We start from the raw sequence: 22,500 nt of genomic DNA on the forward strand, positions 1-22,500 counted from the left end.
CTGGTTAGGATTCTACTGCCACAGTAGGCTGGAACAGAGTGAAGCATCAGGTAGAGCCTGGTTAGGATTCTACTGCCACAGTAGGCTGGAACAGAGTGAAGCATCAGGTAGATCCTGGTTAGGATTCTACTGCCACAGTAGGCTGGAACAGAGTGAAGCATCAGGGAGATCCTGGTTAGGATTCTACTGCCACAGGGTAGTACTGTCTTGGGCCAATCAACTACCTAAACATGTCTCATGTCTCAACCACTCTCTGTTCTCTCTGAGCTCTAGGCTGAAGCTAACACTATACAATTGAGGTAATCGGTTTCCTAAAATGTTTAAAGTAAACTTAACATTTGAGTAATGGTAAATTGTAGTTTCTAAGTAAGGTGGACTTTGCTAAGCACAAACATTTCAAATATTGTAACTTATACTTATTAAGTACTTATTAAGTGAGTGACTAGTTAAACTAAATCAATAAGGTGAAGTGAACACTAAATAATATGTTTAAGTATCGAGAAATCCAAATAACTACATTGATTTACATTTATTATTTGTTTATGTCAGTGTACGTTACTCAAAAAACAGCATTTGTATTAGTCATATGAAGGTAGTACTGCTCACTCCAACAATTTAAGTTTCCTATCATTTTTGGAGTGGCCAGAATAGTTTTACAGTGTGGTAGTGCAGTACAGTGGTAGAATCTGTATTGGCCAGGTGCTACAGGGTCAGTAACAGCAGCTACAGCAGTAGTAACAGTGGGAGTAGTATTAACATGAGTGGATGATTACTGTCAGGACCCCACTGGTTTGGCTGTGGCCTACTGGTCAGCAGGATGGACAGACGGCCAGGCTGAGGGCCTCATTAAATGGAGAAGTACAAAGAGACTGTGGGTCTGCTCTTGGCTGTTATGGGGGGAAAATAGCACTGGTCTGAAGCGCAGCGCAGAGAAGAGCGGCAAGCCCAGGGCCCAAGGTCCCTGAAGGACACTTGAAGGTGAGGGGGAAAGGAAGGACTGTGGTGAAGGAGAGGAGAGGGGTGGAGCCAGAGAGTAGAGTTATAGGGGAAAAAAACATAAAAACACACAGGATTGGATCAATGAGAGACCCTCGGGAATACACAGTGGTGTTTGTGTTTAAGTAGTATCCCTGTGTGTTAGTATGCATCTTAGTGGGTATTTGTTTTAATAATTTATATTGTGGGAGAAACTTTTTAAAGTTAGTTCACCCACAGGCTTTTATTGTTGTTGAAAGTGTGAGAACCAAACCCCTGAATCTATCAAAGCTTTTACATTATGCTCTGGCTCTGTCAGTACGTAGCTAATGCAACATTGGACGACATTTTGTCCCCTCATTTATTCCCATACCTTACTTTGATAAGAACTATCTTTAAGTGTCTGACATATTTTTTTGCCTTATCATACAGTACTCTGTCTCAAGAATAAGGCTGTTACGGTGACCGTATTACCGCCACACCGGCGGTCAGGAGCCATGATGGCTGTAATATTCCACATGTTCGTTTAGTCACAGTAATGAGGCTTCTCCTGGCTCTGATGCTGCTGATGGTCATTAGTAGCCTACCAAACTGCCTGCTACTCAGCACTCTATTGTCCCTCTAATCACTCTGACATCAATGGAAATGTGTTCGAGAATCTAATCAAACACTTCATGAGAGCCAATGAGCTCATGTTGCGCAACATTTCTATAGGCTATCAAATTTCAATCAAATGTATAAATATAGCCCTTCTTACATCAGCTGATGTCACAAAGTGCTGTACAGAAACCCAGCCTAAAACCCCAAACAGCAAGCAATGCAGCTGTAGAAGCACGGTGGCTAGGAAAAACTCCCTAGAAAGGCCAGAACCTAGGAAGAAACCTAGAGAGGAACCAGGCTATGAGGGGTGGCCAGTCCTCTTCTGGCTGTGCCGGGTGGAGATTATAACAGAACATGGCCAAGATGTTCAAATGTTCATAAATGACCAGCAGGGTCAAATAATAATAATCACAGTGGTTGTAGAGGGTGCAACAGGTCAGCACCTCAGGAGTAAATGTCAGTTGGCTTTCATAGCCGATCATTCAGAGTATCTCTACCGCTCATGCTGTCTCTAGAGAGTTGAAAACAGCAGGTCTGGGACAGGTAGCACGTCAGGTGAACAGGTCAGGGTTCCGTAGCCGCAGACAGAACAGTTGTAACTGGAGCAGCAGCATGACCAGGTGGATTGAAGACAGCAGGGAGTCATCAGGCCAGGTAGTCCTGAGGCATGGTCCTAGGGCTCAGGTCCTCCAAGAAAGAAAGAAAGAAAGAAAGAAAGAAAGAAAGAAAGAAAGAAAGAAAGAAAGAAAGAAAGAAAGAAAGAAAGAAAGAAAGAAAGAAAGAAAGAAAGAAAGAAAGAAAGAAAGAAAGAGAATTAGAGAGAGCATGTTTAAATTCACACAGGACACCAGATAAGCCAGTATAAATACACCAGATATAACAGACTGACCCTAGCCCCCCGACACATAAACTACTGCAGCATAAATACTGGAGGCTGAGACAGGAGGGGTCGGGAGACACAGTGGCCCCATCCGACGATACCCCCCAGACAGGGCCAAACAGGCAGGATATAAACCCACCCACTTTGCCAAAGCACAGCCCCCACACCACTAGAGGGATATCTTCAACCACCAACTTACCATCCTGAGATAAGGCTGAGTATAGCCCACAAAGATCTCCCCCACGGCACAACCCAAGGGGGGGCGCCAACCCGGACAGGAAGATCACGTCAGTGACTCAACCCACTCAAGTGACACACCCCTCCTAGGGACGGCATGGAAGAGCACCAGTAAGCCAGTGACTCAGCCCCTGTAATAGGGTTAGAGACAGAGAATCCCAGTGGAGAGAGGGGAACCGGAGATAGCAAGGGTGGTTCGTTGCTCCAGTGCCTTTCCGTTCACCTTCACACTCCTGGGCCAAACTACACTCAATCATAGGACCTACTGAAGAGATGAGTCTTCAATAAAGATTTAAAGGTTGAGACTGAGTCTGCATCTCTCACATGGATAGGCAGACCATTCCATAAAAATGTAGCTCTATAGGAGAAAGCCCTGCCTCCAGCTGTTTGCTTAGACATTCTAGGGACAGTAAGGAGGCCTGCGACTTGTGACCGTAGTGTACGTGTAGGTATGTACAGCAGGACCAAATTGGAAAGATAGGTAGGAGCAAGCCCATGTAATGCTTTGTAGATTAGCAGTAAAACCTTGAAATCAGCCCTTGCCTTAACAGGAAGCAAGTTTTGGATCTAGTCAAGATTCTCGCAGCCGTGTTTAGCACTAACTAAAGTTTATTTAGTGCTTTATCCGGGTAGCTGGAAAGTAGAGCATGGCAGTAGAAGTGACAAAAGCATGGATTAATTTTCTGCATCATTTTTGGACAGAAAGTTTCAGATTTTTGCAATGTTACGTAGATGGAAAAAACCTGTCCTTGAAACAGTCTTGATATGTTCGTCAAAAGAGAGATCAGGGTCCAGAGTAACACCAATGTCCTTCACAGTTTTATTTGAGACGACTGTACAACCATCAAGATTGTCAGATTCAACAGAACTCTTTGTTTCTTGGGACCTTGAGAAAGCATCTCTGTTTTGTCCGAGTTTAAAAGTAGAACATTTGCCACCATCCACTTCCTTATGTCTGAAACACAGGCTTCCAGGGAGGGCAATTTTGGGGCTTCACCATGTTTCATTAAAATGTCATACGCATAGCAGTGAAAGTTAACATCATGTTTCCGAATGACATCACCAAGAGGTAAAATATATAGTGAAAACAATAGTGGTCCTAAAACGGAGCCTTGAGGGACACCGACATGTACAGTTGATTTGTCAGAGGACAAACCATTCACAGAGACAAACTGATATCTTTCTAACAGATAATATCAAAACCAGGCCAGAACTAGTCCGTGTAGACCAATTTGGGTTTCCAATCTCTCCAAAAGAATGTGGTGATCGATGGTATCAAAAGCAGCACTATGGTCTAGGAGCACGAGGACAGATGCAGAGCCTCTGTCTGACACCATTAAAAGGTAATTTACCACCTTCACAAGTGCAGTCTCAGTGCTATGATGGGGTCTAAAACCAGACCGAAGCATACTTTGTATACTTTGTTTGTCTTCAGGAAGGCAATGAGTTGCAGCTTTTTCCCCAAAAATTGAGAGGAATGGGAGATTCGACATAGGCCAATAGGTTTTTATATTTTCTGGGTCAAGGTTTGGCTTTTTCAGGAGAGGCTTTATCACTGCCACTTTTAGTGAGTTTGGTACACAAACTGTGGATAGAGAGCCGTTTATTAAGTTCAACATAGGAGGGCCAACCACAGGAAGCAGCTCTTTCAGTAGTTTAGTTGAAATAGGGTCCAGTATGCAGCTTGAAGGTTTAGAGGCCATGATTATTTTCATCAATGTGTCAAGAGATATAGTACTAAAAAACTTGAGAGTCTCCCTTGATCCTAGGTCCTGGCAGAGTTGTGCAGACTCAGGACAACTGAGCTTTGGAGGAATACACAGATTTAATGAGGAGTCGGTAATTTGCTTTCTAATGATCATGATCTTTTCCTCAAAGAAGTTCATGAATTTATCACTGCTGAAGTGAAAGCTATCCTCTCTTGGAGAATGCTGCTTTTTAGTTAGCTTTGCGACAGTTTCAAAAATACATTTTGGATTGTTCTTATTTTCCTCAATTAAGTTGGAAAAATAGGATGATTGAGCAGCAGTGAGGGCTCTTCGATACTGCACGGTACTATTTTTCCAAGCTAGTCAGAAGACTTCCAGTTTGGTGTAGCGCCATTTCCGTTCCAATTTTCTGGAAGCTTGCTTCAGAGCTCAGGTATTTTCTGTATACCAGGGAGCTAGTTTCTTATGACAAATGTTTTTTTGTTTGTAGGGGTGCGACTGCATCTAGGGTATTGTGCAAGGTTAAATTGAGTTCCTCCGTTAGGTGGTTAACTGATTTTTGTCCTCTGACGTCCTTGGGTAGGCAGAGGGAGTCTGGAAGGGCATCTCGGAATCTTTGGGTTGTCCGAGAAGTTATAGCACAACTTTTGATGATCCTTGGTTGGGGTCTGAGCAGATTATTTGTTGTGATTGCAAACATAATAAAATGGTGATCCAATAGTCCAGGATTTTGAGGAAAAACATTAAGATCCACAACATTTATTCCATGGGACAAAACTAGGTCCAGAGTATGACTGTGGCAGTGAGTAGGTCCGGAGACATGTTGGACAAAACCCACTGAGTTGATGATGACTCCGAAAGCCTTTTGGACTTGGTCTGTGGACTTTCCCATTGAATATTGAAGTCACCAAAAATGTGAATATTATCTGTCATAACTACAAGGTCCGATAGGAATTCAGGGAACTCAGTGAGGAACGATGTATATGGCCCAGGAGGCCTGTAAACAGTAGCTGTAAAAAAGTGATTGAGTAGGCTGCATAGATTTCATGACTAGAAGCTCAAAAGACGAAAACTTTGTTTTTTTAATGTAAATTGCAATTTGCTATCGAAAATTTTAGCAACACCTCCGCGTTTGCGGGAATGCGCGGGGGATATGGTCACTAGTGTAACCAGGAGGTGAGGCCTCATTTAACACAGTAAATTCATCAGGCTTAAGCCATGTTTCAGTCAGGCCAATCATATCAAGATATTGATCTGTGATTAGTTCATTGACTATAACTGCCTTGGAAGTGAGGGATCTAATGGCAGGAATGGAGGTCTTTAATCCAGTGAGATTGCTAAGGCAAACACCGCCATGTTTAGTTTTGCCCAACCTAGATCGAGGCACAGACACGGTCTCAATGGGGATAGCTGAGCTGACTACACTGACTGTGCTAGTGGCACACTCCGCTAAGCTGGCAGGCTGGCTAACCGCCTGCTGCCTGGCCTGCACCTTATCTCATTGTGGAGCTAGGCTCTGCAATTGCAGGAGAATACAAAGTGATGGCCTCTATTAAAAAGAGGAGGATCCCATCAGCTTTCTATAGGCTAGGCCTACTACATTTATTTCTCAACTTACCTAATATTAAGCACATTGCTTCTCTTTACAACAGGAGTATAGACTACTTGATTGGTATTAAAATAAACCACAGGGAAAAGCGTTCTCCATTTGCTATTTAAGTGCATAGATGACATGTATTTCTTTCCTGCTGACCCTATTTCAAGACAGGTGCATGACAATGTTCCATTCGAAATCAAAACAATTTCACACATATATTATTTAGTATATTTCTAGGTATATTATTTACTATATTATTTACTACACTGCTCAAAAAAATAAAGGGATCACTTAAACAACACAATGTAACTCCAAGTCAATCACACTTCTGTGAAATCAAACTGTCCACTTAGGAAGCAACACTGATTGACAATAAATTTCACATGCTGTTGTGCAAATGGAATAGACAACAGGTGGAAATTATAGGCAATTAGCAAGACACCCCCAATAAAGGAGTGGTTCTGCAGGTGGGGACCACAGACCACTTCTCAGTTCCTATGCTTCCTGGCTGATGTTTTGGTCACTTTTGAATGCTGGCGGTGCTTTCACTCTAGTGGTAGCATGAGACGGAGTCTACAACCCACATAAGTGGCTCAGGTAGTGCAGCTCATCCAGGCCAGCACATCAATGCGAGCTGTGGCAAGAAGGTTTGCTGTGTCTGTCAGCGTAGTGTCCAGAGCATGGAGGCGCTACCAGGAGACAGGCCAGTACATCAGGAGACGTGGAGGAGGTCGTAGGAGGGCAACAACCCAGCAGCAGGACGGCTACCTCCGCCTTTGTGCAAGGAGGAGCAGGAGGAGCACTGCCAGAGCCCTGTAAAATTACCTCCAGCAGGCCACAAATGTGCATGTGTCTGCTCAAACGGTCAGAAACAGACTCCATGAGGGTGGTATGAGGGCCCGACGTCCACAGGTGGGGGTTGTGCTTACAGCCCAACACCGTGCAGGACGTTTGGCATTTGCCAGAGAACACTAAGATTGGCAAATTCGCCACTGGCGCCCTGTGCTCTTCACAGATGAAAGCAGGTTCACACTGAGCACATGTGACAGACGTGATAGAGTCTGGAGACGCTGTGGAGAACGTTCTGCTACCTGCAACATCCTCCAGCATGACCGGTTTGGCGGTGTGTCAGTCATGGTGTGGGGTGGCATTTCTTTGGGGGGCCGTACAGCCCTCCATGTGCTCGCCAGAGGTAGCCTGACTGCCATTAGGTACCGAGATGAGATCCTCAGACCCCTTGTGAGACCATATGCTGGTGTGGTTGGCCCTGGGTTCCTCCTAATGCAAGACAATGCTAGACCTCATGTGGCTGGAGTGTGTCAGCAGTTCCTACAAGAGGAAGGCATTGATGCTATGGACTGGCCCGCCCGTTCCCCAGACCTGAATCCAATTGAGCACATCTGGGACATCATGTCTCGCTCCATCCACCAACGCCACGTTGCACCACAGACTGTCCAGGAGTTGGCGGATGCTTTAGTCCAGGTCTGGGAGGAGATCCCTCAGGAGACCATCCGCCACCTCATCAGGAGCATGCCCAGGCGTTGTAGGGAGGTCATACAGGCACGTGGAGGCCACATACACTACTAAGCCTCATTTTGACTTGTTTTAAGGACATTACATCAAAGTTGGATCAGCCTGTAGTGTGGTTTTCCACTTTAATTTTGAGTGTGACTCCAAATCCAGACCTCCATGGGTTGATAAATTGGATTTCCATTGATTATTTTTGTGTGATTTTGTTGTCAGCACATTCAACTATGTAAAGAAAAAAGTATTTAATAAGATGATATCATTCATTCAGATCTAGGATGTGTTGTTTAAGTGTTCCCTCTATTTTTTTGAGCAGTATATATATAAAGACAATATTAAATCAAGAACAGTCTGATGGGTGACAATATTAGCCTATCACTTGTGAACAATATATAATCAATTGTGAATAATATATTATCAATTGTGAATGATATATTATCAATTGTGAATGATGCCCAGCTTGTGTGCAGTAAGGCAAGAAACAGCGCATGCCTTTTTATTTGCGACTTTTTAAAATCATAGTCGCACACCTCATGTAGCCTAGCCCATAGGTTGATATGTTTTGATAAGGTTAGTATCACACCTCATGTAGCCTAGCCCATAGGTTGATATGTTTTGATAAGGTTAGTATCACAACGGTGTAGAGTCTAAATGGCATACATACACAGTGTGTGAGTTTCAAGTTTGGGGAAGATCATTTTCACCTTAAAAATTCACCTTAATAATAAAAAGCATTACATGCATAATTACAATTGCGATCACTTTTGAGAATGGTGTTTTCCTGCCAATTGATTGCATTTTGGAACGTTTGCGCTTATAACCTATTGCCGTGTGCGCATTGCCTCGTTTATAATGTGAAGAAATAGCCTAATAGTTTATCAACATTTTAAGCTAAATGTTCTGATCTGTTGCGTCAACCTCATGGCTTAAAACAGTTTTGTTGTTGCTCGTGGTTGTATTAATTAGGGATCTAACACATCCCACAACTTGTCCCAGGCTATGTTTAGAATATGTATTTCTCGCACAGAATAGAATAGGTCAACAGTTTTACCATGGGGATAGTAGATTGACATAGGCAGCCTAATAACAAAACAGAGCTCATGCCTTTCATCAAATCATCGTTTAAAGTCCCATCACGCGACCTTAGAATGTATTAAAAAGATTGAAACATACAGCCCAACATCTGTATCACAACTAAAGTTGCATAAATAACTCTAAATAAAGCATATAGGAGAATCCCTCAAATCCTTTGGAGAAATGATCCTTTCTATTTTATTCAGCTGTGTTCAATTCTGTTCTTCATACTATAAAACAATTTAAAATACCACCACGGAATTGTAGGCTAAAATGTGTCTGCTAAATGAACTAGTGTAGTCCATAGCCAGATCAGGGCCTAACATGATAACTCAGAGTATGCTATTCTGTTCTTCTGAAATAAACTACGTTTTCTTCATATCATGTTTCTTTAGACCTGTTTAAAATAAATCATGGATTTATTGTGAAGGTATAGACTATATTACATGGATTTATTGTGAAGGTGTAGACTATATTACATGGATTTATTGTGATGGTGTAGGTAGACTATATTACATGGATTTATTGTGATGGTATAGACTATATTACATGGATTTATTGTGATGGTGTAGACTATATTACATGGATTTATTGTGATGGTGTAGACTATATTACATGGATTTATTGTGAAGGTGTAGACTATATTACATGTATTTATTGTGATGGTGTAGACTATATTACATGGATGTATTGTGATGGTGTAGACTATATTACATGGATTTATAGTGATGGTGTAGACTATATTACATGGATTTATTGTGAAGGTGTAGACTATATTACATGGATTTATTGTGATGGTGTAGACTATATTACATGGATTTATTGTGATGGTGTAGACTATATTACATGGATTTATTGTGAAGGTGTAGACTATATTACATGGATTTATTGTGATGGTGTAGACTATATTACATGGATTTATTTTGATGGTGTAGACTATATTACATGGATTTATTGTGATGGTATAGACTATATTACATGGATTTATTGTGATGGTATAGACTATATTACATGGATTTATTGTGATGGTGTAGACTATATTACATGGATTTATTGTGATGGTGTAGACTATATTACATGGATTTATTGTGATGGTGTAGACTATATTACATGGATTTATTGTGATGGTGTAGGTAGACTATATTACATGGATTTATTGTGATGGTGTAGACTATATTACATGGATTTATTGTGATGGTGTAGGTAGACTATATTACATGGATTTATTGTGATGGTGTAGGTAGACTATATTACATGGATTTATTGTGATGGTGTAGACTATATTACATGGATTTATTGTGATGGTGTAGGTAGACTATATTACATGGATTTATTGTGATGGTGTAGACTATATTACATGGATTTATTAGATTTTTTAAAATGTAGATGTTCTGAAGGTCTGCATCAGTGGTTTGTAGGCTACGTGTGGAAGCCAGGAGAAGCTAAATGTGTTTATGTTCATTAACGGTCGATTACTGTGAGAACGGTGGTTATTTGCTTGACATCACCGGCAGACTAAACGTCATGGCCGCCACAGCCCCGCTCCAGGAATTTGCTAAATTCAATTCACCTTGTCTCCCATGTACAGTACATGTTCAGAAGACAAGGGGTAGATGAAACGTAATGGATTCTAATCCAGATGGCCTTAACTGGGTTCAAACTCTATTGTTGCCCCGTGTTTCTGGATGACACCAGTTAAACACAGCACATTTCATTCAACCACTTTGTCTTTAGAGAGAGACGGAGCAGGGGGGGGATGTTGGGGTGACAATGGGCTGTCCGACACTCACAACGGAGAGCGTGTCAGCCAGGATATCTTTCTGCCTGAGCTCCTTTCTGAGTTTAACTGCATTGGATTTTTGTTTGGCGGCGGAGTGTATATCAAGCCACCCCCCTTTGTGCGGCCACCGGTAATGGTAATGAAAGCATGGCTAAAATATCTAAGTGGTCGTACTTCGTTAAGGAAGCGGCGGGAGCGGTGGTGGGAGCGGTGAAGGGGAGGGGCTGTAGGAGGCTGTAGGATCGTGCTTGGGGTGAGAATCAGTCTGCATAAGGTAAGCGCAGAGAGGGAGAGAGGGAGAGGGGATAGAAAGAGAGAGGGAGGGAGAGAGAGGGAGAGGGAAGGAGAGAGGGAGATAGAGAGAATGGGCCTGCTGCAGAGAGGGAGAGAGAGAGGGGGGATAGAAAGAGAGAGGGAGGGAGAGAGAGAGGGAGAGGGAAGGAGAGAGGGAGATAGAGAGAATGGGCCTGCTGCAGTTTGGCAGCCAGTTGTAATGCATCTCTATGACATCATTCTCTGACAAAGTGTGAGGACGTCATCAAATTAAAGGCATTTGTTTTATGTAGAGTTACAGATGTCTGATGCTATATTGAAATTCCAGTACTCCTTCACCTCCACATTCACTGGTTCTAGCTAAATTGGAAAAAAAATGATATCACTGTCTGTCTGTCTTGTCTTGTCTTGTCTTGTCTTGTCTTGTCTTGTCTGTCTGTCTGTCTGTCTGTCTGTCTGTCTGTCTGTCTGTCTGTCTGTCTGTCTGTCTGTCTGTCTGTCTGTCTGTCTGTCTGTCTGTCTGTCTGTCTGTCTGTCTGTGTCTTTCTCCCTTTGTGCTGGTGAGTTAAGAGCATGACCCGGGTACTGTTATCCTCATTACGAGTTGAGTGGATGCATTACTTCCCTCTGCTCTGCTGTGTCCCTCTGCTCTGCTGTGTCCCTCTGCTCTGCTGTGTCCCTCTGCTCTGCTGTGTCCCTCTGCTCTGCTGTGTCCCTCTGCTCTGCTGTGTCCCTCTGCTCTGTTGTGTCCCTCTGCTCTGCTGTGTCCCTCTGCTCTGCTGTGTCCCTCTGCTCTGTTGTGTCCCTCTGCTCTGCTGTGTCCCTCTGCTCTGCTGTGTCCCTCTGCTCTGCTGTGTCCCTCTGCTCTGTTGTGTCCCTCTGCTCTGCTGTGTCCCTCTGCTCTGCTGTGTCCCTCTGCTCTGCTGTGTCCCTCTGCTCTGCTGTGTCCCTCTGCTCTGCTGTGTCCCTCTGCTCTGTTGTGTCCCTCTGCTCTGCTGTGTCCCTCTGCTCTGCTGTGTCCCTCTGCTCTGCTGTGTCCCTCTGCCCTGCTGTGTCTCTCTGCTCTGCTGTGTCCATCTTCCCTGCTGTGTCCCTCTGCTCTGCTGTGTCCCTCTGCTCTGCTGTGTCCCTCTGCTCTGTTGTGTCCATCTTCCCTGCTGTGTCCCTCTGCTCTGTTGTGTCCATCTTCCCTGCTGTGTCCCTCTGCTCTGCTGTGTCCATCTTCCCTGCTGTGTCCCTCTGCTCTGCTGTGTCCATCTTCCCTGCTGTGTCCCTCTGCTCTGCTGTGTCCCTCTGCTCTGCTGTGTCCATCTTCCCTGCTGTGTCCCTCTGCTCTGCTGTGTCCCTCTGCTCTGCTGTGTCCATTTTCCCTGCTGTGTCTGAGCGTGAGTGGCAGGAGGAAAATCAATCCCAGATGCAGGCCCAGTCTCAGTCCCCGAGCTGGACCCAATACCAGTCCCAGTCCCAGTCCCAGTCCCAATACCAGTCCCAATACCAGTCCCAGTCCCAGTCCCAGACCCAGTCCCAGTCCCAGACCCAGTCCCAGTCCCAATACCAGTCCCAGTCCCAGTCCCAATACCAGTCCCAGTCCCAGACCCAGTCCCAGTCCCAGTCCCAGTCCCAATACCAGTCCCAGTCCCAGTCCCAGACCGGGCTATAGTCACGGCCTAAGAGCAGCGGTGACGGCGCGGCCCAAGACATGTCTTTAACAGCACTGACCTATTTCCACCTAAAGAACTTTCCTGCAAGACAGTCCCGGTTTAAACCCGCCATGCTGCAGAGGAGAAGCTCAGCAATCTCATCCAAGACTGTCAAGCCCAACAAGACAAATTACGTTTCAACTGTAAACTGCTATTAAGCAAGACTACACTGACCCAGAAAGTCAAAAAATGTACCGCCCAACTCAGGAGAAGAGAAATAATCAAACCCAATTTAAATCTTGCGGCTCTATGCAAAGACACACAAAGATAGAGAGGGAAGATGGGAGGGCAAGGAAGGAAACAATTAAATATATAATCTTAATTGCTATTGATTATAGTTGGCTTTAGATTCAAATGTTAAGAAATAATACCGCTTTGATTATTAAAACATGCTGAAGTAAAATCAGGACTGAGGAAATAACCACAGAGTATCCCTTTAATTATGATGTCATAGATACCATCAGGATTTATTTATTGAACCTTTATTTAACTAGGCAAGTCAGTTAAGAACAAATTCTTATTTACAATGACAGCCTACCCCAGCCACACCCGGACGATGTTGAGCCAATTGTGCGCCGCCCTATGGGACTACCAATCACAGCCAGGTGTGACTCAGCCTGGATTTGAACCAGGGACTGTAGTGGACAGTAGTGTTCTCTCTTGCCCTGAGATGCAGTGTCTTGGGCCACTGCACCACTCAGGGGCCAGAGGATAGGGCACTGCTTCTCAACAAACAATGTAGGAATAATAGATTATGGAAATTGTCTTTTTTTTTTTAACTGGACCTATTGAGTGTAAACTAGGGGCCACCCATACTTAAAATGAATGCACGCGTGAATAAGTCACTTTGGATAACAGCATCTGTATTAAACTCTAGCACAGACGCAAGGTCAGTCAGGTTTACTGTCAGTCAGTTTTTATCTTTGTAAGAGAAAAGAAGCTGTCTGGGCCGAGAGGACAAAGGGACCTGTTACAATAGTGTCTGTCTCCTTCTCTGATCAACCAATCAGAGTCAGTCAGGGCCTGGATCCGTGCTGCTTTGCACATGTCCCAATGCAGGGGAAAGTAGCCAGCACACTACTGTACTGCACTCCCCTGACACCAGAGGGCCTCAGCTGGGGAGGCCACCAAACTGCCAACCCTAGGCATCACCGGTCAGGTAGGCCTCTGCCCTTGCTCTCTGAACAGGGAACTGTGACCACCTATAGTCCTTCCAACTGTCCCTGTCCTCCAGTGTAGTGCAGTTCACTCAATCACACACAAACACAACATATCCCCAAATCAAAAGGTTAAGTAGATCGTTAGCGAGAAAGCATGAGCAGATGTCAAACTTTCATTACTGGGCAGTAAATTAGCCTCATTAAGCAGAGGACTGACTGACATCTTCCCCAGAACCTGCTGTCAAGGGTCTTCCATTAACAATGACTGGGCCACTGCACAGTATAGTGTAAACAGTGGCTTTACACAGAGACTGAGACACCAACAAAAATACAGTTAGTGGCGTGTCCCACAGTCTCTACCTCTACGGTAGTGAACTTACTCACACATTTTTCTGTGCCATGAATGGATGACGGTCAGGATTTTACATGAGTGATTTTCTCTGTCACATCTAGGTATTGAGTCTTGTACTGCTGAATATGTCTCTGTTGAATGTGTCACTTGGGTTTAGCTGGTCCAGACAGAGACAGGCCGGCAGCCACGGCAGCCCCGGGGCAGGGTGTAAGAGCAGCACGGGGCCTTGCACAATGTGGACGTGACAAGAAGTGATGTGTTTTGATGGTCCCTGGTCTTTGGGCCCACTAGCCCTTCAGACCAGAGGGGAGGTAGGGATGTAGTGTGTCAGACAGACAGCTGTCTGAGAGCCAATCAGAGGGCACTTGTCCAGATAAGGAGAGAGAGAGAGAGAGAGAGAGAGAGAGAGAGAGAGAGAGAGAGAGAGATATTATCATATTGAAGCAAAGTGACAGGGGTCACAGTGGGACAGGGGCCACAGTGGGACAGGGGCCACAGTGGGACAGGGGTCACAGTGGGACAGGGGTCACAGTGGGACAGGGGCCACAGTGGGACAGGGGCCACAGTGGGACAGGAATCACAGTGGGACAGGGGTCACAGTGGGACAGGAGTCACAGTGTATGTCCCTCTTTAGGGCTATACATTAGTGTTTCATCAGCAGCTGCCCCCTACACCACCTGTACACACTTCCCTCCTAGTGTGCATCTCTCCTGACCTCCCTACCCCTCCCTCCAGGGTCCAGCTGTCCCAAACCCTGATCCCTCCCTCCTTCTCTCCATCCCATCTCCAATATAAGGGCAGGAATGCAGGTCCCAGAATAGACACAAGCATCCAGTGAGAGAGGCCGTCATTGTAAATAAGAATTTGTTCTTAACTGACTTGCCTAGTTAAATAAAGGCTCAAATAAAAAAACATGTAAAACAAATCTAAAACCAGCTGATAGAGGGCAGACACCCCCCCAGTCCTTAAAACCAGCCAGACTGATAGAGGGCAGACACCCCCCCCCAGTCCTTAAAACCAGCCAGACTGATAGAGGGCAGACACCCCCCCAGTCCTTAAAACCAGCCAGACTGATAGAGGGCAGACCCCCCCCCCAGTCCTTAAAACCAGCCAGACTGATAGAGGGCAGACACCCCCCCAGTCCTTAAAACCAGCCAGACTGATAGAGGGCAGACACCCCCCCAATCCTTAAAACCAGCCAGACTGATAGAGGGCAGACACCCCCCCCCAGTCCTTAAAACCAGCCAGACTGATAGAGGGCAGACACCCCCCCAATCCTTAAAACCAGCCAGACTGATAGAGGGCAGACACCCCCCCAATCCTTAAAACCAGCCAGACTGATAGAGGGCAGACACCCCCCCCCAGTCCTTAAAACCAGCCAGACTGATAGAGGGCAGACACCCCCCCCAGTCCTTAAAACCAGCCAGACTGATAGAGGGCAGACACCCCCCCCCCCAGTCCTTAAAACCAGCCAGACTGATAGAGGGCAGACACCCCCCCCCCAGTCCTTAAAACCAGCCAGACTGATAGAGGGCAGACACACCCCCCAAGTCCTTAAAACCAGCCAGACTGATAGAGGGCAGACACACCCCCCAAGTCCTTAAAACCAGCCAGACCTTTTAGAGGGCAGACACCCCCCCAGTCCTTAAAACCAGCCAGACTGATAGAGGGCAGACACACCCCCCCAGTCCTTAAAACCAGCCAGACTGATAGAGGGCAGACACCCCCCCCCCAGTCCTTAAAACCAGCCAGACTGATAGAGGGCAGACACCCCCCCAGTCCTTAAAACCAGCCAGACTGATAGAGGGCAGACCCCCCCCAGTCCTTAAAACCAGCCAGACTGATAGAGGGCAGACACCCCCCCCCCAGTCCTTAAAACCAGCCAGACTGATAGAGGGCAGACACCCCCCCAGTCCTTAAAACCAGCCAGACTGATAGAGGGCAGACACCCCCCCAGTCCTTAAAACCAGCCAGACTGATAGAGGGCAGACACCCCCCCAGTCCTTAAAACCAGCCAGACTGATAGAGGGCAGACCCCCCCCCAGTCCTTAAAACCAGCCAGACTGATAGAGGGCAGACCCCCCCCCAGTCCTTAAAACCAGCCAGACTGATAGAGGGCAGACACACCCCCCCAGTCCTTAAAACCAGCCAGACTGATAGAGGGCAGACACCCCCCCAGTCCTTAAAACCAGCCAGACTGATAGAGGGCAGACACCCCCCCCCCCCCAGTCCTTAAAACCAGCCAGACTGATAGAGGGCAGACACCCCCCCAGTCCTTAAAACCAGCCAGACTGATAGAGGGCAGACACACCCCCCCAGTCCTTAAAACCAGCCAGACTGATAGAGGGCAGACACACCCCCCCCAGTCCTTAAAACCAGCCAGACTGATAGAGGGCAGACACACCCCCCCAGTCCTTAAAACCAGCCAGACTGATAGAGGGCAGACACCCCCCCCCCAGTCCTTAAAACCAGCCAGACTGATAGAGGGCAGACACACCCCCCCAGTCCTTAAAACCAGCCAGACTGATAGAGGGCAGACACCCCCCCCAGTCCTTAAAACCAGCCAGACTGATAGAGGGCAGACACCCCCCAAGTCCTTAAAACCAACGAGACTGATAGAGGGCAGACACCCCCCCAGTCCTTATAACCAGCCAGACTGATAGAGGGCAGACACCCCCCCAGTCCTTAAAACCAGCCAGACTGATAGAGGGCAGACCCCCCCCCCCCCCCCCCCCCAGTCCTTAAAACCAGCCAGACTGATAGAGGGCAGACACCCCCCCCCAGTCCTTAAAACCAGCCAGACTGATAGAGGGCAGACACCCCCCCAGTCCTTAAAACCAGCCAGACTGATAGAGGGCAGACCCCCCCCCAGTCCTTAAAAGCAGCCAGACTGATAGAGGGCAGACACCCCCCCAGTCCTTAAAACCAGCCAGACTGATAGAGGGCAGACACCCCCCCCCCAGTCCTTAAAACCAGCCAGACTGATAGAGGGCAGACACACCCCCCCAGTCCTTAAAACCAGCCAGACTGATAGAGGGCAGACACCCCCCCCAGTCCTTAAAACCAGCCAGACTGATAGAGGGCAGACACCCCCCAAGTCCTTAAAACCAACGAGACTGATAGAGGGCAGACACCCCCCCAGTCCTTATAACCAGCCAGACTGATAGAGGGCAGACACCCCCCCAGTCCTTAAAACCAGCCAGACTGATAGAGGGCAGACCCCCCCCCCCCCCCCCAGTCCTTAAAACCAGCCAGACTGATAGAGGGCAGACACCCCCCCCCAGTCCTTAAAACCAGCCAGACTGATAGAGGGCAGACACCCCCCCAGTCCTTAAAACCAGCCAGACTGATAGAGGGCAGACCCCCCCCCAGTCCTTAAAAGCAGCCAGACTGATAGAGGGCAGACACCCCCCCAGTCCTTAAAACCAGCCAGACTGATAGAGGGCAGACCCCCCCCCCCCCCCCCCAGTCCTTAAAACCAGCCAGACTGTGGCCTCTACACACACACTCCCCCCCTCCCCCCAGTCCTTACCCACACATGTGCATATAGGCTCTGCATAGGCACACATACAATACAGTGGCCTCTACACACACTCACACACACACACAGACGCACGCACACACACACACACACACACACACACACACACACACACACACACACACACACACACACACACACACACACACACACACACACACACACACACACACACACACACACACACACACATCTAAATACAAACACACTTCATAAGCCTGTCTATTTGCATGTTAAAATTAGCATTTGACTATACGGCCAGGAGGTGTTGAGAGGTGAGCACTTGGCTTGACTACTAATTCTAATGTTTTCCTGGAGAAAATGAGACCTCTAATAAACTTTACTTTCTAAGGAACATCCAAAGTTCATCACCTGGCTGCCACACTATTAATCAATGTTATCAGTCTTACTGAGTACAGATACACTGGTGGAAAACATATCCAGTCGTCACACTTGAGTAAAAGTAAAGATACCTTAATAGAAAATGACTCAAGTAAAAGTGAAAGTCACCCAGTAGAATACTACTTGAGTAAAAGTCTAAAAGTATTTGGTTTTAAATATACTTAAGTATCAAAAGTATAAGCATCAATCACTTAAAATTCCTTAAATTAAGCAAAACAAACGGCACCATTCTCCTGTGTTTTAAATTTACGAATAGCCAGGGAGGAGTGCACTCCAACGCTCAGACATCATTTACAAACAAAGCCTTTGTGTTTAGTGAGTCCTCCAGATCAGGGGCAGTAGGGATGACCAGGGATGTTCTCTGGTTAGTGAGTCTTCCAGATCAGAGGCAGTAGGGATGACCAGGGATGTTCTCTGGTTAGTGAGTCCTCCAGATCAGAGGCAGTAGGGATGACCAGGGATGTTCTCTGGTTAGTGAGTCCTCCAGATCAGAGGCAGTAGGGATGACCAGAGATGTTCTCTGGTTAGTGAGTCCTCCAGATCAGAGAGAGTAGGGATGACCAGGGATGTTCTCTCTATTTTCTAAATTGTAGAATAATATTATGAAATAGATGCTGTGGTAGCCATGCTGGCTAAGTGTGCCTTGAATTCTAAATAAATCAGTGTCACCAGCAAAGCACCCCCACACCATCACACCTCCTCCTCCATGCTTCACGGTGGAAACCAAACGTGAGGAGATAATCCATTCACCTACTCTGCATCTCACAAAGACAGCGGTTGGAACCAAAATTCTAAAATTCCAACTCATCAAACCAAAGGACAGATTTCCACCGGTCTAATGTCCATTGCTCATGTTTCTTGGCCTAAGAAAGTCTCTTCTTCTTATCGGTGTCCTTTAGTAGTGGTTTCTTTGCAGCAATCTGACCATGAAGGCCTGATTCATGCAGTCTCCTCTGAACTGTTGATGTTGTGACCTGTCTGCAATCTGAGGTGTAGTTAACTCTAATGAACTTATCCTCTGCAGCAGAGGTAACTCTGGGTCTTCCTTTTCTGTGGCGGTCCTCATGAGAGCCAGTTTTATCATAGCGCTTGATGGTTTTTGTGACTGCACTTGAAGAAACTTTCAAAGTTCTTGACATTTTCCGGATTGACTGACCTTCATGTCTTAAATTAATGATGGACTGCTGTTTCTTGCCATAATATGTACAAAACTTATTGGCTCAAACGCATTAAGAAGGAAAGAAATTCCACAAATTCACTTTTATCAAGGCACACCTGTTAATTGAAATGCATTCCAGGTGACTGGTTGAGAGAATGCCACGAGTGTGCAAAGCTGACATCAAGGCAATCGGTGGCTACTTTGAAGAATCTCAAATATAAAATATATTTTGTTTAACACTTTTTTGGTTACTACATGATTCCATATGTATTATTTCATAGTTTGATGTCTTCATTATTATTCTACAATGTAGAAAATAGTACAAATAAAGAAAAACCCTTGAATGAGTAGTTGTGTCCAAACTTTTGACTGGTACTGTATATGGCTTACTTTATGGAGCCAACAGTCTGTTAATGGAACCCTGACCTGTTTACGGGACGTGCTACCTGTCCCAGACCTGCTGTTTTCAACTCTCTAGAGACAGCAGGAGCGATAGAGATACTCTGAATGATCAGTTATGAAAAGCCAACTGACATTTACTCCTGAGGTGCTGACCTGTTGCACCCTCGACAACCACTGTGATTATTATTATTTGACCCTGCTGGTCATTTATGAACATTTGAACATCTTGGACATGTTCTGTTATAATCTCCACCCGGCACAGCCAGAAGAGGACTGGCCACCCCCCTGTTTGGGGTTTTAGGCTGGGTTTCTGTACAGCACTTTGAGATATCAGCTGATGTAAGAAGGGCTATATAAATACATTTGATTTGATTTGTTTAAGGGTGGGAAGTGGTTTACTTCCTAATGGCAAAATGATTAGCTAACGCTAATTGAACCAGGATATGAATGAGATGCACCAGGGGCAAACAGCACACAGTCAGCAAGCAGGCTGTTGAGTACACTAAGGCTGGCTATACGATCAGGGCCTTTGAAACAGAAAAAGAGAGCCTCACACTCTAGGAGCTCAGATGCAATCATTTTATAACCAACAATCTGTCTTCATCTGGGTAGACTGTGATGCTGTCCAAACGTTGGTTATTCAATTATTGCATCTGAGCTCCAAGAGCGTGAGGCTCTCTTCCTATTTGAAGTGTTCTACTCAGCTAGCCAGCTCCTCACCTAAACAGGTGTGAGTTTCTATCCCATCCAGATTATACGCTGAGGGTCAACATCTCCCTGAAGGAGAAATTATAGATCACATAAAAAAGAAATGAAAGCACAAAATATGTGGTCGTTAGGGAGAGGTCGACAGAGAGATGGAGGGAGAGGGAGAGAGAGAGAGAGAGAGCAAGAGAGAGAGGGGGAGGGAGTGAATGTGAGAGAGTGAGAGAGAGAGAGCAAGAGAGAGGGGAGAGGGAGTGAATGTGAGAGAGGGAGAGAGAGAGAGCAAGAGAGAGAGGGGGAGGGAGAGGGAGTGAATGTGAGAGAGGGAGAGAGAGGGAGAGAGAGAGGGGGGAGAGGGAGTGAATGTGAGAGAGGGAGAGAGAGAGCAAGAGAGAGAGGGGGAGGGAGAGGGAGAGAGAGAGAGCAAGAGCAAGAGAGAGAGGGGGAGGGGGAGGGAGTGAATGTGAGAGAGGGAGAGAGAGAGGGGGGAGAGGGAGTGAATGTGAGAGAGGGAGACAGAGGGAGAGAGAGAGCAAGAGGGAGAGGGGGAGGGAGAGGGAGTGAATGTGTGTGAGAGAGAAAGAGAGAGATAGAGCAAGAGGGAGTGAATGTGAGAGAGGGAGAGAGAGAGAGAGAGAGAGAGAGAGAGAGAGAGAGAAGCTCTGTAGAGGTCAATGGGAGGTAATTCCTGAGGTGTTGCATCCTCTGTGTTCATTGGCAGTATTGACATGTGATTCATTCATTGCGTTCTCAAGATAGTCGGCAACCATCAAATCAACTTTATTTATACAGTACATTACAGACATGGAATGCAACATAATGTGGCTAAAAAATCGAATAAAAACAATGAAAATAAAAACCGAAATATTTACTACCACAGCAAACATAAGAGGATAAAAAAAAACTAAAGAATAACAATAAAAACAGAACAACTAAAAAAACACCTTAAGGAAAAACAAAGCTAAAAATTGTGTTTTCAGATCTCTTACCATCCTCTCTCTCCTCCTGTTATATCTCGGGGCCTCACTCCTATCTCCTTTCTTCTCTCGCTCCTCACCTCATCCTCTCCTCCTCCTCACCTCCTCCTCTCCTCCTCCTTCCCTCCTCCTCTCTTTCTATCCTCCTCCTCTCTTTCTCTCCTCCTCCTCTCGTCCTCTCTTTCTCCTCTCCTCTCCTCTTCTCCTCTCCTCCTCCTCCTCTCCTCCTCTCTTTCTCTCCTCCTCCTCTCGTCCTCTCTTTCTCCTCTCTTTCTCCTCTCCTCTCCTCTCCTCTCCTCTCCTCTCCTCTCCTCTCCTCTCCTCTCCTCTCCTCTCCTCTCCTCTCCTCTCCTCTCCTCTCCTCCTCCTTCCCTCCTCCTCTCTTTCTCTCCTCCTCCTCTCCTCCTCTCGTCTTCTCTTTCTCCTCTCCTCTTCTCCTTTCCTCCTCTCTTCCTCTCCTCCTCTCCTTTCTCTGCTCTATAAGTGCCATTGTTCTTTCCTCAGTTCTCTCCTACCCTCTTGTTACCCTCTTGTCGCATGCCTAGGAACTCATAATGACATCATAACTGCCATAGTTTTGCCATGGGCTCCAGAGTGGTGCAGTGGTCTAAGGCACTGCATCTTTGTGCTGGAGGTGTCACTCCAGACCTTAGTTCAATTCCAGGCTGTATCACAACTGGCCGTGATTGAGAGTCCCATAGGGCGGTGCACAATTGGCCCAGCGTCGTTAGGGTTTGGCCGTGGTAAAATAAAAGTTATTTCCTTAGTTCTCTCCTACCCTTTTGTTACACCGTGCATGCCTAGGAACTCATATAATGCCATCATTTTCTCCAATAATCACTTCTTTGTCTATGCGTGCTGTCTATGTGGACCGGTGTTTTGATGAAACGTCACCAACCATCCTCTCCTCCTTTCTGTTCCCTCTCTTCTAAGACTGAAGCTGTCCCACCTCACCTCTTCTGGCTGCACTGAAGAACTTCACACCAAAAATGCTTTGCTAAAGCTGGTAAAATGGAACCAAATCAACTGTTGAATGGATTTGGTCCCCTTCAACCAGCTGTAGCTCTGCATTGATCACACCGGACCACTGAAGAGAGAGACACAGAATGTCTGACAGACACACCAAGACTGACTCTCTGACCTGAGAACAGCGCTCAAAAGAGGGCAACTATAACAGAGACACCGTGTCAGGGATGGGCACCACTGACCTGAGAACAGCGCTCACCGGTATGGCAGATATAACAGAGACACTGTGTCAGGGATGGGCACCACTGACCTGAGAACAGCGCTCACCGGTATGGCAGATATAAATAACAGAGACACTGTGTCAGGACACACTGATCCAGGAGCAGACATGTGTGAGCACAAAAGGGAACCATCAAGACCACAACAGGGAAGGCTTAAAATACAGTTGAACCTTTCTGTACAGTATAAGGATATAGATGTGTTT

The 22,500-nt window shown here is 46.2% G+C and overlaps 1 protein-coding gene across 1 annotated transcript in view; it reads left to right on the forward strand.

Annotated features, from left to right (window-relative positions):
* The window catches only part of LOC106566416 (uncharacterized), a 45,284-nt gene that overhangs the window by 22,510 nt on the left and 274 nt on the right, over nucleotides 1–22,500 (forward strand). Inside the window, exon 3 of the mRNA XM_014134424.3 lies at nucleotides 21,984–22,500. This exon is cut by the window's right edge and continues 274 nt beyond it. Coding sequence (XP_013989899.2) covers nucleotides 21,984–22,083 — 100 coding nt within the window. The 3' untranslated portion in view covers nucleotides 22,084–22,500. The remainder of the gene's footprint in view (nucleotides 1–21,983) is intronic.

Source organism: Salmo salar, chromosome 13 (genome assembly GCF_965601325.2).
Source record: "Salmo salar chromosome 13, fSalSal1, whole genome shotgun sequence".
NCBI classification, from domain to species: domain Eukaryota; kingdom Metazoa; phylum Chordata; class Actinopteri; order Salmoniformes; family Salmonidae; genus Salmo; species Salmo salar.